Source organism: Danio rerio, chromosome 25 (genome assembly GCF_052040795.2).
Source record: "Danio rerio strain M-AB ecotype USA chromosome 25, GRCz13ab, whole genome shotgun sequence".
Lineage (NCBI taxonomy): Eukaryota > Metazoa > Chordata > Actinopteri > Cypriniformes > Danionidae > Danio > Danio rerio.
Genome location: NC_141045.1, coordinates 29,518,037 through 29,537,624, shown reverse-complemented (window position 1 = coordinate 29,537,624; position 19,588 = coordinate 29,518,037). Strand labels below are relative to the sequence as shown.

Genomic DNA, 19,588 nt, shown 5'->3' with positions numbered 1-19,588 from the left:
TGCTAAAACATTGGATGCCTTCGCAGCTTTGCTGTTCAGAGACAGAATGGGCAAAACAGTCCAGAGGCGGAATGAGCAAAGCAGTCCAATGACCAAAAGCAGCAGGGTAAATGAGTAGCATCAGACCAAGTGAAACAATAACTTTTTAAATAAATATAAAGTATTTTTCATTTACAATATCAGAAAACCATGAAAACAATTAACATATGAATGATTTGTTGGTTTATAACTTTTATACAATAGGTGCCAAAGTTACAAATTTGGTATGTTATGGTCAGTGTCAGGTGACCATGAAGAACCTAAAGTTTGTGGGCAATATATTTAAACATTGCAGAAAGATGGCCTCAGCACTGCCTTATCATTGTGCCAAATTACAACTTTCCCGCATACGGTTATATGAGCTGCCATTCAAATCTGATGTAAGAAACTGAAGAAGTATAATAATAATAATAGTAATTTATAATTTCCCAATGTTTGGATGGGTTTCCTTTTGGAGCTGTGGTCATTCTGACAATCCAAAGACAGCAGACTTTATGTGAATTGGACAGGTTAATTTGGCTTCAGTGAGTGTTGTGTGTGTGCATAAGTGTATCTTTGTATGTGCAGCATCTCACATTGTCTCATTCACAGTGTAATGCAGGGGTGCCAATGTTTTTCATATGAAAGGACAAAAACCAAATATCATTTTGAGCTGTGGGCCGAAGGTATATATTCCAAACCGTATTACATTGAAGTTGCCATGGTTAGTTTCACAATTTTTAAAAATAATTTTTAAAAAGCATTACTTTAAATTGCATTAACTAATGGAGTCACGATGGTGCAGAGGGTAGCACAATAACCTCACAGCAAGAAGGTCGCTGGTTCGAGCTCTGGAAGGGCATCCACGGCGTCAAACATATCCTGGATAAGTTGGCGGTCCATATTAACCTAGTATTACCTAATATTAACCTATTGTTATAAAAACATAACAGGGAACAGTGGAGTTCAGTGCTGAATACACGAGTAAAGCAGAATCTGCCTTTGCCTTTGCTCACCAAAGTCTCTGCATTGTCCTCTATCCATCAGGTGACAGTACGTACATTTAAACTAAATCTGATTAGTTTATAATATTTAATCAAAACATTTGATTTCAGTTAGTTTTAAACAATAAAACAGAAGTTTACATTAGATTTAAACCGACAATCTCTATACCATCCCCATCATTCTCCCTTTCATCTTAGATCGGATGGCGGGCCAAATCAAAGGTTACCATGGGCCAACTTTGGGACATAATTTGGGCATCTCTAGTGTAATGAGACCAACCTTTACAGTCAACAGATCAAAAATTTATATCACATCATTTTCCTCGCTCACAACTTTTAGAGAAGAAAACGTAGCATCACTCAGGGAATTGGATTGATTTTATACGTTCAGACTATTAGCAGCTCCTAATAGGTGGTTCCATCGCATGATCACAACACAGCATCTTATTCTCTTTTCAAGGATTATATTACTGTATATGCTAGAAACCTGAGACTATTTACATTTGCAATAAAATAAATGGGATAATCAACAGATTTATTCACTAAAAAAGGATAGTTGCAGTACTGTAAATTACATAAAATTACGTTTCATTTACATAAACACAAATGTCCACATTTCAAAAACATTCCTTTATTATAAATAAATTATTTGTATAAAAAATTCAATTTGCATGCTTCAACCATGGCATTTGCACACTTACAACCCAAGGTTATAGACCAGTTTAGCCAATACAAGAGACAAATGCTTTTTCCAATGCAGGTCTGACACTGTGGGACAAGAATGAAAAAATTTCACAACCACAAAATACTTACAATTAGAATAACATGTAACATGATCGACTCCAATAGTTGTTCTGTTTCTTAAAACTTTAGCATTTTTTTTTTCTCGTACCCCTTTGTCAGTGCCCTATTTTATTGGCTGCCAATGTGAATGGCAGGTTCTGTCTCCTTTTTTTGGATGGCCACCTAGGCGTCCTAGGGAAAAAAAAGTCCAAGAGTCCATCCTCTTGTCCACAAACAACACTGATGTCTCATGCTTGGGTTTCAGTCATTGGAATCGGTTTTGCTAAAGCCTGCCAGGTCCATGCCAAACCATTCTCAGGATGTTCGCTCATATGGCATGATTGGTGTAGCTGACGTAAGTTGTTTTCGTGGATGGTGCTGAAAAGGAAAATAGCTAGTTAAAGAAGACAGCTGGGTATTGGAAAGCATTCACTGCAAGAAAATTGAGGGGGATATAATTCTGTTTGAGGGCTTGGGAAGTGTAGAGATTCTGAACATTTCTCTATGAGATTGAGAATGAAATTCTGACTCTTTCATAGATTAAAAGTGATTCCTTGGTTTTATTTAAAAGCAGGAAGGAACAATTGAGAAAGTAATAACATACTATCCTGTAAGATCTTTTTATTGGGACTTGCTGAGGTGTGATGTGTCATTCTCAACAAGTCATTCTAAAAAAGCATTGCATGCTTCAAAATTAAATAAAATAAAAATGATTATTTGATATATTATTGCACCTAAGCAATTTTGCAACACAAAATTATAAATGTGACTGAGGCTATAACAGTTTTTATGGTTTTGTTTGATAAAAAGAATGCATTGTTTATTTTTTAAATGAGAATGATTTGTTTCTGTCTTACTGTATCAGTTTCAGAGTTTCAATGATAGACTACTTAAATTTCAGTTGAAAAGATCAGTTGCTTGACAATATAATATAATTTCACTGCTGTTTGCATTATTTTGATATGAATGTTCAGTCCAAATTCAATTAAACTGCATGAATAGGCACATAATCAAAAATGTTATCTTCACAAAAAAAAAAAAAAAGTTCAAGGTGTCAGGGTAAGGCTTACATTTTTGGAGTAGTTTTTTTCTCCAGAAAAAATGCCTAATTTTTGGAACACACTAACATATTTTTTAATAAAATATGAAAAGAATGCAGATCAATCAAACAACTTAATCTAAATCTTCTGGAAAGGTAAGATCACTTTAAATGAACAGATTTCATTGTTTTTTTTTTGTTTTTTTGCATATGAATAGAAGTTTGAGTAAAAAGCTTTTTTTTTACTAAAAAAACAAACATTTAGGAATCTATTTTAATGATCTAGATGCAAAGAGAGCAAGAGCAAAAGCATCAAGCGCGTGTCTGAAACCACTTTTGCTATTTTAAGGACGTACAAATAGAGTTTGCGCCATGGCGCATGGTCTAACAGGGTTGTGCTTATTCTCTTAATGAGTTCTAGGTGTGCTTTGAGAATAAACCAATAACTCTCATTTCCCATTTCCTTTAAGAGTCAGTTGCGTCACGCCACTGAGGCATTTGCTAATTACATGGCAGACTTTGCAATTTGAAAAACTTAATGCTTCACTAGTGAAGAAACAGTTAAACAGAGCATCTGCAATGTGAGAATAAAGAACAAGCCTCCTCCAAATAGCGTCTTTTCTTTCTCTTTCTCTCTTTCGTGGATGAGGAAACGTTCGAGGTTACAGAAGTAACCCTTCTGTAAGTGCTTTAAGTGGATTTGATGTTAAAATCCACGTATGGGAGGTTTCGGTTCAGAAGCCGCTTGTCTGAAAGAGTACTGAACGGGCCAATGAAAACAATGAATTGGCAGCGTAAGCTTGCACAGGTGTGCCTCATTGCCAATTATCCCGGCATATAAGCACACCTGGCGCTAGCAAACGCCATCCTTTTAAGCTGAAGAGACTTTTAAACAGCTAAGGGACAGTCATTATGGTGACGGAGTATAGCACTTCACTTCTGTAACCTCGAACGTTCCCCTTCGGTTGGGGAACTCCAGTGCTATAAGTGGATTTGATGTTAAAATCCACGTATGGGAGACTATGGAAAACGCCATAATGACTGCACCTTACCAATGCCTCCGATGAGAGGGCAGTCAAGCAAGCGTGACAAACCCAAATCATGGAAGGCGCGGTCCTCCAACGTGCCCTTGGCCCTAACTTATCCCCACTTCAAAAGAAGTTTTACGGAATAGCTATATTTTTTTGGGAGTCGCTAGCGTCTAGATAATTCTAGGAAATACGACAGTACATTGGGAAGCGTGCAATCCCAGTAGGGAGGATGCTGCGGTGACCATCCGCACCCAATGAGGGAGACAAAATGGAAATACATGTGGACTAGCCCTAAGAAGGGGGAGTGCACATAAGAAGGTGGTTAGCGTATAGGGAAGGCACGGGTCCACCCGAGAGGGGGTACTGAACCGTGGCGGAAAAAGCATATGGGATCGCCAGAGAGGATCACACAGAGCTGGCACCTATACACAAAAATGCGGGCTGACCAGCGGGCAGACCTAACGTAGTGGGCCAGCAAGTGACTCCTCCACTGAGTCAGTGCTGGGGGCCTCGGAGGAATTTGCAGGGCTCACCGAATGGGGAACTTTACTGACAGACAGGAAGGTGCACATCTCTCCGTGTTAAGGAAAAAGGGCACCGCAAGCGCATTACAACACCCCACCGAGTTGTTTCCTCAATCACCAAGGGTTACCTAATACCCTTGAGGAAACCGGCTCCACTCACAGATTGTAAAGTGTCGCCCAGCCCGCAGCTCTACAGATGTCTGTTAAAGAGGCGCCGCGTGAATGCGCCCAAGAGGATGCAACGCTCCGAGTGAAGTGCGCACGCACTCCCGGGGGACGTGGCTGACCTCTGCTCAAATAAGCACAAGAAATGGCCTCCACAATCCAGTGGGATAATCTTGGACTGGTCATGGCACTTCCCTGCTGCCGACCGCCATAACAGACAAAGAGCTGCTCAGATGATCTAAAGTACTGAGTACGGTCCACATAAATGTGCAGGGCGCGAACTGGACAGAGTAAGGAAAGGGCTGGGTCTGCCTCCTCCGGGGGCAGGGCTTGCAGGGTTACTACCTGGTCTCTAAAGGGAGTGGTAGGAACCTTGGGCACATAACCCGTGAGGATAACGTGAGAAAAATCCGGCCCGAATTCCACGCACGAGTCACTGACTGAAAATGCCTCCAGGTCCCTGACCCTCTTAATGGAGGCCAACGCGACCAGCAGAGCTGTCTTCAGGGACAGAAATCTTAAGGATACTGATTCGAGTGGCTCGAAAGGATCTGAACGCAAGCTCATGAGAACAAGGGCGAGATCCCAAAAGGACATGAGAGGGGGGCGAGATGGATTAATTCGCCTAACGCCTCTGAGGAACCGGATAATGAGGTTATGCTTTCCCATGGTGCTGCCAGCTACCGCGTTATGATAAGCGGAGATGGCGGCAACGTAAACCTTGGGAGGGGAGGGCGACAGCCTGCTGTCCAGCTTCTCTTGGAGAAAAGAGAGCACAACACTGATCTGGCAAGTTCAGGGGTCTTCTCTGCGAGAGACACACCATTCAGTGAATAGACTCCACTTCAGGGTGTAGGCGCACATCGTGGAGTGGGCTCTAGGCTGAGTGATGGTATCAACCACCGCAGACGGTAGGCTACCTAAGTCTTCCTCGCGTCTAGGGACCACACATGGAGGTTCCAGAGATCGGGGCGAGGGTGCCAGATGGTGCCCTGTCCCTGAGAGAGTAGGTCCTCTCTCAAAGGGATCTGCCAGGGGAGGGCCGTCACGAGGACGGAGAGCTCTGATATCCAGGTCCGGTTGGGCCAGAGGGGCGCAACTAGCAAAACCTGCTCCTCATCCTCCCTGACCTTGCACAATAGCTGCGCAAGAAGGCTCACTGGGGGAAACGCATACTTGCGTGTGCCCCGAGGCCACCTGAGGGCCAGTGCATCCGTGCCGAGAGTGCCCTCGGTCAGGGAAGGAACAACTGGCAATGAGCGTTCTCGGGGGAAGCAAACAGATTGATCTGGGCCTCCCCGAATCGCGCCCATATCAGCTGGACAGACATGGGGTGGAGTCTCCATTCTCCAGAGTGAATTGCTGCCGTGAGAGCGCATCGGCTGCACGGTTGAGCATACCTGGGATGTGAATGGCATGCAGCGATTTCAGCCGCGGATGACTCCAGAGGAGCAGACTGCTCCAACACCAGAAAAAAGCAGTGGAGAGCGAGGAACACAGCCAACAGCTCTAGACGATTGATATGCCAATGCAGCTGGGCACCTTTCCACAGGCCCGCAGCTGCATGCCCGCGACACACGGCTCCCCAGCCCGTGTTGGAAGCATCTGTTGAAACAACAGTTGAGGCACACCGGCCTGCAGGAATGAGGGGTCGTTCCAAGGGCTGAGGGTGCGGCGACACAGCGCAGTAACAGAGACTCTGTGTGCATGCCATGAGCGTCTTGGGACTCAATCTAGAAGCCATTAAGTATGCGGTTGCTTGCGAGCCGAAGGGGCGCTAAAGCACCCTCCGCGAGTTTGGTGAAGACCTGCGGAGACAGAGAGAGCCCGAAGGGGAGGACCTTGTATTGCCATGCTCGACCTTCGAACGCAAACAGCAGAAACTGGCGGTGGCGTGGAAGAATGGAGACATGAAAATACGCGTCCTTCAGGTCTATGGCTGCAAACCAATCCTGAGGACAAACGCATTGGAGGATGCGCTTCTGCGTAAGCATTCTGAACGGCAGCTTGTGAAGACAGCGGTTCAAAACGCGCAGATCTAGGATTGGCCGTGACCCACCGCTCTTTTTGGGTACAATGAAGTACAGGCTGTAGAACCCGCTCTCCATCTCGGCTGGAGGAACCGGCTCGATTTTACCCTTTGCCAGGAGGGCAGCAATCTCCTCTCGCAAGACAGGGGCGGACAGGGGGTTGACCCTGGTGAAATACACGCTCGTGAACTTGGGGGGCTGTTTCGCGAACTGAATCGCGTAGCCGAGTCTGATTGTGCGTTTGAGCCACCACGAGGGGCTGGCCCGCGTTAACCAGGCAGGCAGAGCCCTCGCTAATGGCATCATCGCTACAACCGCTGATGTACCAGTGGTGGGGCAGCGCGGAAGATCTGGAGGAAAGCGATTCGTTCTGGTGTTTACATTTACATTTACAATTAGTCATTTAGCAGACGCTTTTATCCAAAGCGACTTACAAATGAGAACAAGGAAGCAATTTACACAACTATAAGAGCAACAATGAATAAGTGCTATAGGCAAGTTTCAGGTCTGTAAAGTCTAAGAAGGAAAGTATTAGTACATTTTTATGCACTTTACTGAAGACATCCATTACCTCACATATTTAATTTTGTTTATTAAGAACAAAGATTTGTTTTAAAACTATTTCTAAATTCAGCTCTAATTTCCAGCAAATAAATATATGACAATAGTAACAAAGCGTGGTCAAAAAAGTTTTTTCTAAACACATATCCTATATACCCCATATAGTCCAAAACCTGACAGGTGGACAAATCTAATAACACATCTTTTAATAAAACAAATATAAAAATGCACATAATAATAATAAATGATAATAATAATAATAATAATAATAATAATCATATACAAAAGCAAGTTTCATGAATAAACTGAAAAAGGCCCTCCGAGATGAAGAAGAAATGGAGGTAGTGGTTTAATATTTATGTAGAAAATTAATAATTTTGTAATATTTTACTTCTTTATTTTTTTAATTTGTAAAGATGTTTATGTATTGCTGTACATCCTGTGTGTATTAAGCAATGTGTTGGCGTTTGAGGCACACAACTAATGTGCTCAGCTTTCAGCTGGTCTATTGCAGTCTATTTAATTCCTCAAAATAGCAACGCGCCAGCAATGTGCCTTAACACACGTTTTTTCTAGACCAGCAAACTCATGAGTCCACAAAGTGGCACAAATGGATTTGCCATTTAAACAACGTGACACAAAACGTGAATATTAGGGTTTTGCTGGTCTGAAAATAGCAACACATTGCAGCAAACACGTCTTGCGCCTTATTGCGACGGGCGTATGATAGGATTTTAAGGAGGTTAAAGAATCTTAATTATTGTTTTAAAGATAAACAAATTTCTTATTGGTTTGGAAAACATAAAAGACGGAGTTTTAGTTTAGGAGTAAACTAACAAACTAACTAACAACAACAAGAAAAATATCTTAAGTTGCTTCAGTTGGAATTCATAGATTAGAGATTTTGGTAATCTCAGGCCATAACATTACTCCAGTTTTTGTTACAAGTTCAAGTCAGTCACAACAATGTAGCATGTAATCCAACAGAAAGCTGCTTGGTTTGAAAAGGACTTTGTGATCTTTATATCACTACATTATTTACAATCGAGTGGAGTAAAGAGACAGAACTAATTTGGTGGATGGAGATGATTGTAAGGGCCAAGGGAGGGAACTTGGCCAGGACACCGGGGTTACACCCCTGCTTTTTTATGAGAAGTGGATTTGGATTTTTAATGATCCTAGAATGTCAGGACCTCCGTTTAATGTCTCATCCAAGAGTTGTGGTGAGATGATTGTATGGCCATTTACAATAAATGCTCTATATAAAAGCACATTAGTTACTTGCTTACTTACAATAGACCTGTTAGCCCTATTGATCAGTCTATATTGCTACTAATGTCTAATAGAGCCGACCCACAACAAAGCTGACAGATTAGCATATTTTAATGTAAAATAAACAAAATAATGCAACATTTTCTGACCTGCTTAACATCACTATTCACAATAGACTCATTTGCCCTATTGATCAGTCTAAACTGCCACTAATAACTAGTACTTGTACAAATATGACCAACAGCAATGTTGCTTGATTAGCATATTTTAATGTTGTTAAAATGAACAAACAATGCAGCATTTACAACATGAAAAAGAAACACCAACATGTTTTTGCCCTCCAAATGGCATTCTCTGCTTATTCCTTACATGGTACATTTGACTCTCATTATGAACTGGCCCAGTGTTAAGAGCGCTTTAGCTGAGGGGTCATGGCACATTAGTGAGGGTTTGAACATTTGCATTAACTTCTATACAGTAATGCGGAGGCATGCCCTTGCCCTGTTTAATGATCGGAAATTCTCATGTAAAAGGTAATACCACTCTGGCTTTTGAAATACAGTGTGTTGCCAAGTGCTTGTAGCCAATAATTCAGATTGCCTCAGACATCATTTTATATGAGGTTTTATATGAAGTGCAAATTAAGCCTAAATGTTCCATGTAGTGTTGGCGTCAGAAAATGCAAGCACCATGGCTAATGAATTAGCAATGATACTCCAGTGAATGCATGCTTATCTGCACCATTTCCTCATAATAAAAAAGCTTCAAATAACAAGATAAAAACCAAGGTGAGTAACCAATGCTAACATTGTTGAAACATATATTTTATTATCAGTTCATTAGCACTAAGATCATGTGCAGCCTAAGCATTGTTTAAGGAATAGTACATATAAAAATGATGTTTCCATCATAATATACTGTATATCTAATGTTAAATATATAAATACAATGAATGTTTGGTCAACAACATAGTGTCCATGGTAAAGGTACATTTCAAATATTTAAAGTTGTTAGAAATGTTTTTTATTCGTTTTATGTTTTAAAAACTTCTAAAAATGTATAAATGCCATGCCGTGAAACTACATTTGTTTTTGCACTTACATATGTGTAGACAAATTATAATATAATTATGCAATAAATAAACCATTGTTGCATTATTAATTCATATAAAATGTTTTGAGCACCTTGTGACATTTTACAATTCTAAGGTCAAATAATTGTATATGTTAAAAGAGTTCTATGTTAACATATAACACACAAAAGTATCATAATGTTGCATTGCGCACACTGACTGTGTTGTGTGAGCTGCAGATGCTGATAAATTACTATTTTTATAAGTATAAAAATAATGTTGTTGTCGTGTTATGTTTATAATGAAGGGCTCTATTTTGACGGTCCACGCGCAAAACGCAAAACGCAGGGCGCAAATGGTTTCAGGGCGTGTCAGGACGCGTTTTTGCTAATTTAAGGACATGAAATCTGACTTGCGCTTCGGCACATGGTCTAAAAGGGTTGAGATTATTTTCTTAATGAGTTATAGGTGTGTTTTAAGAATAAACCAATTAGAGTCTCATCTCCCATTACCTTTAAGAACCAGCTGCGTCGTGCCAAGAGCGCATTCGCTATTTACAGGACGCAAAGTAAGTCTAAGTGGAAAAAATTTGCATTTCACTAGCAAACAGTTAACAGTTAACAGTTTTTTTTAACAGAAAACTGTTAAACAGAGCATCTACTGCGTGAGAATGAGAGATAATGGATCACTTTTACTTTCGCTCTTGGATAAGGAAACCTTTACGCAAAGACATCAATTAGACTATAAATAAATACCTTTGTTTGTTAAGCGCAAATATTTGTTTCAAAACTATTTCTAAATTCAGTTCTAATTTCCAGCAAACGAATAAATTAATAATAATAGCAAAATGTGCTCAAAAACCTGAGTTACATCCTAAAACACATGCTTTGCCCCATATGGTCTAAAACCTGACAGGTGGGCAAATCTAAGCTTTTTGTTAATAAAACAAATATAAACATGGATATAATAAATAATACTGCTAATAATAATAACATTATACAAAAGCAAATTGTTATGAATGAACTGAAAAAGCCTCCCGAGATGAAGAAGACATAAAAGCAGTGGTTCTTCATATTTATATGTAGGCCAGAAAATAATATGTTTTGTAATATTTTAATCCTTTATATTTATATTCTATATCTATTCTTATTATATCCTATAAATTTTTTCATATGTAAAGATATTTGCCTATTGCTCTCTAGTGCGTATTAAGAAGTGCGTAAGCGAGGTGCAACTCTGCGCCGGAGTTTAGACCGGGTTAGTTTTGGTCTAATAAAAAATCTATTATAGTTTCTCAAAATAGCGACGAGCCAGCAGTGCGCCTCAGAACGCCTTCCTTTTTAGACCAGAACGCCTATGGGCGCACAAATGAGCACTAATGCATTTGCTATTTAACAGCGTAGCGCAACGCCTCAAAACGACTCTTGTGCCAAGCTGCACTACCAAAAGACTATTGCGCCGCGTCTCGCGCCACACTGCGCCGGGTGAATGATAGGGCCCGAAATGAATTAAATGTCCATGTGGATCACCATTACTGCAATGGTTCCCTTTAATTTGATAGCAAACACGTTTACTACAGCCCGTGATAAGCAAATAAACAATTAGTTTAGGATTTCATATTTTCATTGTCTATTTTTTTATTTTTTTTTAGTTTCTAGCTTAATAAAGAAAAAAATAAACTCATTATAAGAATCATGTAAAATGCTTCTTTTTATATATATTTATTACTTAATGATATTATCTATTTAACATATTAGGCTAGTAAATAGCATATTAGGCTACTCCATAGCACTGCACTCCGTACTCAAACACCTGCACAATAAAAACACTTATGCACGAATGCTGTTTGTTGACTTGTGCTCGGCATTCAACACTGTCATACCCTCTAAGTTAATGATCAAACTTAGAGACCTGAATATTGACAAGTCTCTTTGCAACTGGGTTAAGGACTTTTTGAACTAACAGACCTCAGAATGTTAGATCAGGCCTCATCTGCTCCACCACCACACTTAACACTGGTGGAGCCCCTTCCTCTACTCCCTTTTTTCCATCGACTGTATGCCTGTGAACAGATCCAAGGAGCTCATTGTGGACTTCAGGAAGGGACGAACAGGCTCACATGATCCCATTCACATCAATGGGATGACCATTGAGCATGTCTCATCTTTTAAGTTCCTGGGGACCCACATCGCAAAGGACCTTTCCTGGACCACCAACACCCCCAGCCTGGTCAAGAAGGCTCACCAGCACTTATTTTTCTTAAGATAACTTAAAAAGAGCCAGCTTTCATCAGCCGTCTTGGTGAACTTCTACCGCTTCACAATAGAAAGCATCCTGACCAATTGGGTCATAGTCTGGTATGGAAGCTGCTCTGTTGCTGAGCGTAAGGCACGGCATCAGGTGGTGAAAACTGCCCAACACAACACTACCAGCCATAGAGGACATCCAGAAGAAACACTGTCTGAGCCGAGCACGCAGTATTGTTAAGGACTCCTCTCACCCTGCTCACTATTTTCTCTCCTGCCTTCTGGCAGACGCTTCAGAATCCCCTGGACAAAAACCAGCAGACTGAGGGACAGCTTTTTCCCCAGAACTGTCTCCCTTCTGTACTCCGCCCCTAACTGACTCTTTTGCTCCACTAATACACCCCCACTCTCCTCTAAATTATACTGTACTTATACTCCTCACAATCACTGCACTATTTAACATTTGTATGAGTTGCCTGCTGCTGCTGCCAGGAAAGTGTCAAAACACACACACACACACACACAAATCCAGGGGGAGACATACATGAAAGAGAATTTGCACGTTTTCATTCAGGATGAACTCACAAGTCGCAACTCGAGTCTTTTCTGATTCTATTTTATCAGGCATGCCCTAACACCCTAACTCTGTCCTGGAGGGCCGGTGTCTTGCAAAGTTTACCCAGATAGCAGGCAGTAATCGGCCCGAGCTCGGCTGCCCCCCGGCGCCTCCGGCTCCGACTCGGCATCGGCGAGTGTTATCCGGGCCGAGTGCGGCCCGTAGAGATGCGCGGTTGGCGGTTATAGCCGCGGACTCCGCGGATAAACCGCGGATCGGGCGGATGACGTTACGAAAAAATAATATTTTAATTAAATTCGGGCGGGTGGCGGGCGGTTGTACTGTTTTTATGGGCATAGCTGGCGCACCAAAGAAAAAGCCTAGGATTGACTTTACAGAATGGGAGGAGGAATCGGATACACTAATTCTGGATGAAGTACTGAAGTATTCCTCTACAAACTTCCGTATAGACGGATCAGCAGAGGAAAATCTACTTTCTTTTTGGGAGAAATAATGCCATCATTCCCACGACTGCAGCACCTTTCCAAGAGAATTCTCTGCATTTCAGCAACAAGTGCTGCGAGCGAGCGCTCCTTCAGTGCAGCAGGGCGCATTATAGTGGCTATGCAGGCGCTCCCGTCTGAATCCTGACACAGATGCTGTTTTATTCCTGCATTGTGCCAAGAAAAAAATCAAACTAGACCTAAGGTCAGGCATATTAAACCAATTAGCCTATGTTATTTAGGCTACATATGTTCAATATAAACTTTTGAGTTCGGTCAGCTGATAATTTTACGTTCATATTGGTTTAGCCTATTCTATTCCAGACATGTTGGCCTCGCTTTTACGTTCCGAGGCTAAGGTTATTTTGCCAGAATTTCTTTGTCGCAACTGTAATGGCGTAGTATTTCGTTATGCTTCAAGTTTGAGGGGAATGGGGATGATCCTAAATCCATGGGTTATTGGGGCACTTGTCATACATGCACTTTAGCCTGGTCAGACTTTATGTTCACTCAAAGAGGGATGGCATATCTATTTTTCTAATTTAATTTCTAATTGGGGGGGTGACTGAGCCTATAAGGCTTAGGCACGATATGACGTTTTTATTAAAAAAAATTTCAACTGTTTGCCAAAGCATGCGACTATAGCCTATGCCTACATTAAGATATTTATGTTAATATTTTTTTTACTGCCTGTTGTTTCTTTTGGCATATAAAATAGGTATTGTCTGATAGAGATATCAATAAAGGTTTATCTTTGTCGCAGAACTGTGTTGTTTCCGATTTCTACAAGCTATCCACAGCAAAAAATAAAAAAAATAGTCGAAAAACTGTGCCCATTAATTAGATGTGCAAGGCAAGCAGGTACGTTTTTGGGGTTGCTATGGACAACTACAAATGTAAACATTATTAGGCTATAATGTAAATGACTTATTCTATCTATTTACTAAAAATAAAGTGAAATAGGCATATAGTAGTAGGCTAAATAGCAGCATGTTGAAATGATGTGTCAATGCGTTTTCTATTAGGCTACAATAAAAAAAAAAGTTGTTTAGTATAGTGAGTTTAATTTTAGGCTACTTAATTATTTTTGTCCATGTGCGCCGATTGGAGACGGAGTTCACTGCTGTGCTGATATTCTGAGAGCTTTATAGGGTGCCTCTCATTTCTTATTTGTGCATCCTCGTTTCCTTTCCTTGCTCTCTTTCCTCGTGTTTCCACCCCACCGGGATAACGTTACGAGGGAAGGACGCAAGGAAAGACTCAAGGACCGAGGAATCGAATCAAGTGAAAAGACACGTCCTCGTATCTTTAGCGTCACTTCAAAGCGTCGTCAATTAATGACTTGCACATTTGGATTAACTGCATGTCTACATTAAAGTCATTCTCTATTTTATAATGATCAATAAAGAAACATTTATTTAATAATAAAAAGGAATAAGCCATTCAAATAAAGAGCCTAATCAGCAGATGGCGGGCGGGTGCGGTTTTAAAAATTGGTCAAAAATGTTAATGCGGATGGATGGCGGACGGATGATGAGTTTTGTCATGCGGTTGCGGATGAAATAATAGCCCATCCGCGCATCTCTAGCGGCCCGCAGCTCGCTCGCGCACATGCGGTTGTGATGCGGCTGTAAAGCACTGGCCCGATTCCGGTCAACCATATCCTGGCCGCTTCTGGCAAGGACTCGGCTGATGGCAACCGATTAAGTTCTTATTTTATCTAGTAATCTGTTAGCTTCACGTTCAATGATAATTTGAGAAAATATTCATGGTACGATAGCAAAAAAAAAAAAAAAAAAAAGAATATTTAGTGTGGATGGTCGCAATGTTTAGACGCAAACAAAACAATATTATTTATAAATAGATTATACATGTCATCTAGAGAAAAACTATGTAAAATTCGCTTATTTTTGAGATAGCACGCTCCTGTGCTGACTGTTTTTTTTTTTAAAGCAGAAGTTGGTTTCATAATAAACACATGCGTTACTAAACTCATGATTCAAACTCCAATCCAGACGGTGGCGGTAATGCTCCAAAAAGCTGGTTGTCAACCACCATGGCACGAAGATCACAAGAAGAAAAAGTTTGGTTTTTCAAACATTTCACGTGGAGTCCGGTCAGAAAGGTAAGCTTTTTACTGCTTGTGTTCTGTATAATTAGCGAATTTAGAGCTTAAAACATTTCCACGGTGTTTGGTTGTAACAGCGTTTAGTAATTTAAAACAGTTTGATACGATATGTAACTTGCTTTAAGAAACACGACTGGAGCTAATGTATGCTAACGCTAACAGTTACAAACACGTCTGAAAGTTCCTTTTCCTTTTACACAATGTTAGATTGTAACGTGTGTAGTAACTGAAAACTATTTTAATTATTTTAAAGAAACATGAAACGAATTTGTGTGTATGCTAACTTTGCGTTAAAGAAAGTTTCTGTAGACGAATCCATTAAGTAACTTGGCAAAACGTGTTTTTTTTTTCCTGATTTAACATTATAAAGTACCGTGGATGTTGAAAAAAATCATTGTACAGGCGTATACTTATCCAACAGTATTAATTCTGTGATTGTGTAAATAAAAACTAATCGTTTTGGATTAATAAAATATTATTGTTTATCTTGTTTATGCAGTTAGTCACGAAAATGATCGAAACTCGACTGTTTACTATTCTCTTTAAATTATCCAAGAGAAATATATTACTATGCACTTTAATTCATATGTGTTAGCCTATGTGAATCAATTATATCTTTTGTTCAAGCTGTAATGGTCAGTTAATGTAAAACTGAACGTCTTAAAGCAGATTTTGATGTTTTTTTTTATGTTATTGACAGTGATAAATTCTGATTTAAATGAATGGGTAACAATATTTGTTGGTTAAGTCTTATTGTTCTTGTTTAACAAAGGTTAGTGAGATCATTTTGCAGCACATCACGACCAAAGAAGTCAATGGCACACTCTTTTGAACGTGAATAGGCATGTTATAGTTGTGTGCTAAAAGTCCATTATAAGCTGTAAACTGCTGCTACATTTTCAACATAAATTGAGCTTTTCAGACATTACATTACTAATTGCGTCACAAACAGCTGAAATGGTTTATTGTTATTGGCGATCATCATCAAACCTTTTTCACAATGGTAGGTTAATCTTCATGGGTACAGAATAATGCATGTGCTTGACCATCTTACAAATCTATGTCTCAGATTCATAAGGCTGTCACTCTGCATGAATCTCCGAATAAATCTTGTGCAACCTTCTGTGTACTGATTATTTACACTATAGGTATTATATGCATTAATTAACTTTGATAGTATTTCAGGATTTGAACTTTTCTTTAAGGGAGGTTAACAACAATGTGATGTTTTTATTATAGATGCATATGAGGAAGCTCGACTCAAACATCCACACGCAACTGTGATTTCTGACTGGTAGACAGATGAGGATGATGATTGCCTGTCATACATCTAAAGACAGAACAGGTTTGTTTGCAATTATTTTAAACGCATACTGTCAACATTATGTCATTGATCTATTACAACCTGTGAGTTTTGCCCTGGCACTATACTAAAGTGATGTTTTGTTTTGTAAATGTATCTGATTAAGGGACAGTATAGACACATCTATACCATGATGAAGAAAAATTACTTGGAACAAAGAGGCTGGATAAAAGGCAGGTATGAAGATTTCAGAAATCAATGCAGCACCACAAGTACCATCACCATCAATGACTATGGCAGAAATCTTAAGACCACCATCAAGATGCACAGATACTGTACATTCCAGTACACCAGGCGTGTCCAAACTACGGCCCGGCTTTTTATAAATATCAATAGAATCTGGCCCGCTATACAAAAATGAACGTAATTCAATAAATAACCACCGGGTGTCGCTATTAAATGCATTCAATTAAGCAGCAGTTCTTGTTATGGTCTGTCTGTCTGTCTATCTACACAGTTGAAGTCTGAATTATTAGCCCCTCATTGATTTATTTCTTCTTTTTTTAAATATTTCCCAAATAATGTTTAACAGAGCAAGAACATTTTTACAGTATGTGTGATAATATTCTTTCTTTTGGAGAAAGACTTGTTTTATTTCGGCTAGAATAAAAAGCGGTTTAAATTTTTTTTATGAACCATTTTAAGGTCAAAATGATTAGCCCCTTAAGTCTTCAGAACAAACCATTGTTATAAAATAACTTGCCTAATTACCTTAACTTGACTAGTTAACTTGATTAACCTAGTTAAGCCTTTAAATGTCACTTTAAGCTGTATAGAAGTGTCTTAAAAATATCTAGTCAAATATTATTTACTGTCATCATGGCAAAGATAAAATAAATCAGTTATTAGAAATGAGTTACTAAAACTTATATGTTTAGAAATGTGTGGAAAAAAATGTTTAACTCTCCGTTAAACAGAAATTAGGGAAAAAATAAACGGTGGCTAATAATTTAGGGGGGTTAACAATTCTGACTTCAACTGTATATATATATATATATATATATATATATATATATATATATATATATATATATATATATATATATATATATATATATACACGTGTCTGTGTGATGTATGTAAAATTTGGCCCGCGACAACGTTTGTTTTTTTGCATCTGGCCCTCGGCCCAAAAAGTTTGGACACTCCTGCAGTACACCTATGAACATTTACAGTCTTTGTTCTAGTGCAGTTTGAGATCAAGACAGAACTTATTGCATCTCGTGATGTCTTTGTAAGAATTGAAGACATCACTAAATTTGTTAAGGTTTAATGCAGCTAGAAAGTAAAGATCAACTAGATAATATCAGCAGTGTCTAACCCACTGTTGTATTTACAGAAGTTGTATGAGAATAAGCTACAGGTTGATTTATACTAATCTGTTATTTTTCTTTTTTAGCACGACTGACTGAAGTTTTAAAATCATGCAACGTCATAAAGCAGCAGCTGGGCCTGATTCTCACAAAATTAAAACAGATGTGATGAAATTCCAGATGTAAACACATTTGACTTTCCTTTGGCCAATTTGATTTGGAAAAGCTTGAAAATCAACTAAAGGAGCAGCCCGAACAAATGAAGAAACTGGTAAGTTTCAAAGTGTTTTAAGTTTATTTTATTTTATTTTATTTTTTTTTTATTTTTTTTTTTTTTTTGCTTCGTAGGTAGCCTACTTTTTTCCTATTTTTTTCTTTTTTTTTTTTTACATTAGTACTTGTTCACTACTAATTATCTGTGTATCTTTTAATCACAGATGGAGTGAGGACAAATGTCCATACCACGCCACTGATAAAGAAGTGGAAAAATGCATTACAAGGTAGCTACAACTTGCCCCTGACAGGGATGGAGGAAGAAAGAAGAGAAAGCTAATGTGTCAAATGTCTACATCACTATTTTGTTTTATTTTTTAAACAACATTTTAAGTGTATTAGGATGTTCCCTGATACTTGAACAATTTGTTTCTTTCATTTGCATTTCTATATATATATATATATATATATATATATATATATATATATATATATATATATATATATATATATATATATATATATATATATATATATGTATATGTGTATATATATATATATATATATGTGTGTGTGTGTGTGTATATATGTATGGTATGTATGTATGTGTGTGTGCCAAATTCTAAAGATACATCTTGATACATTTTTAATAAACTTAATACAAATAAAATTATAAATATAAAATTGCACAAGACGTGTATATATATAAAATGTATAATCATCTCACTCATGTCTTGCTGTTTGTGCAATTGGTTTTGTTCAAGTTTATTTAAAAAAAAGTTTTACTTTATACTTCTGCAATTATATATATATGTTTGTTTATTATTATTTTAATGTTTTATTAAAAAATGTTTCAAGATGTTTCTTCAGAATTCTGCAGTACTTTTTACAAGTTTGACTTGGATATTTTACGGATTGCATTGGTATTTTTAAGATGTTTCTTGCTATATCTTAAATTGGTTTCTATATTTAGGTTTATATAAAATTTTGCTGTTTTTTTACAAATTTTTGAATTCAAGTGTATTGGGAAAACAGGGTTGTTTTAAAAAACATCTGTGTTTGTGTGTAATTTTTTGAGTTTTTGTTTAAATCTTTCTGTGTGTCTTTATTGTGTTGTTTTATTGTTGTTTTTATATTGATATTCTTGTGCACTACAAAATTATTTATAAAATTTTAGTACTATTTTTTTCATGCAATCAATAAACGTTTAACATTTATTTATTTTGTCATTTGTCTGATTATTTTCGTTACAGAATATGTATGCAGTTTGCACTTTATTCAAAGGTTAAACGCAGTGCTTACACTTTGTGTTTAAATTATAGCCTGTGTTTGCTGTTATATAAATTCAAATGGTTGTAATACCATATATCAAGTACCAATGTTATACCAAAAGGTTTTATAAGGTGTATAAATACGGAGTCGCGCCAGCTCCGGGCCGCAGCGCACATTACCCTCGCGCCGATTCCGGCGCGGATGCGCAGCGTCGGCTCGCTTAAGGCCGCCGCATCTGGCCCGCTTGATTCGGGCCGGAATCGGGCAGTGAGTCCACAGGCATCCGGCCCGAGTCCGGCAGCCGAAGTTGGGCCGAGGGGTTAGTCTCCGGCAGGCGACAATCTAGCCGGAACTGGCCCGAGTGTATTTTGCTATCTGGGTACTTCCAACCTAAATCAGACACATCTGTAGCTAACCAATCTCTTAGCTAGGCTTTCTAGAAACATCCTTCTAGGTGTATTGAGGCAGGTTGGAACTAAAATCTGCAGGACACCG

The 19,588-nt window shown here is 38.8% G+C and overlaps 1 protein-coding gene and 1 long non-coding RNA gene across 3 annotated transcripts in view; one reads left to right on the top strand and one right to left on the bottom strand.

Annotated features, from left to right (window-relative positions):
• Nucleotides 1–1,637: 1,637 nt before the first annotated feature.
• Nucleotides 1,638–19,588, bottom strand: part of grm8b (glutamate receptor, metabotropic 8b) — a 332,946-nt gene continuing 314,995 nt past the window's right edge. Inside the window, exon 11 of one of the 2 annotated variants that reach the window (XM_087311092.1) lies at nucleotides 1,638–2,183. In XM_087311092.1, the coding sequence (XP_087167218.1) occupies nucleotides 2,134–2,183 (50 nt within the window). In that variant the 3' untranslated portion in view covers nucleotides 1,638–2,133. 2 annotated transcript variants of the gene reach the window in all.
• Nucleotides 14,875–17,799, top strand: LOC147837856 (uncharacterized). Its single transcript, XR_015526608.1, has 4 exons — nucleotides 14,875–14,929; nucleotides 16,172–16,277; nucleotides 16,402–16,472; nucleotides 17,695–17,799. It is a non-coding gene; the product is annotated as an uncharacterized LOC147837856 (long non-coding RNA).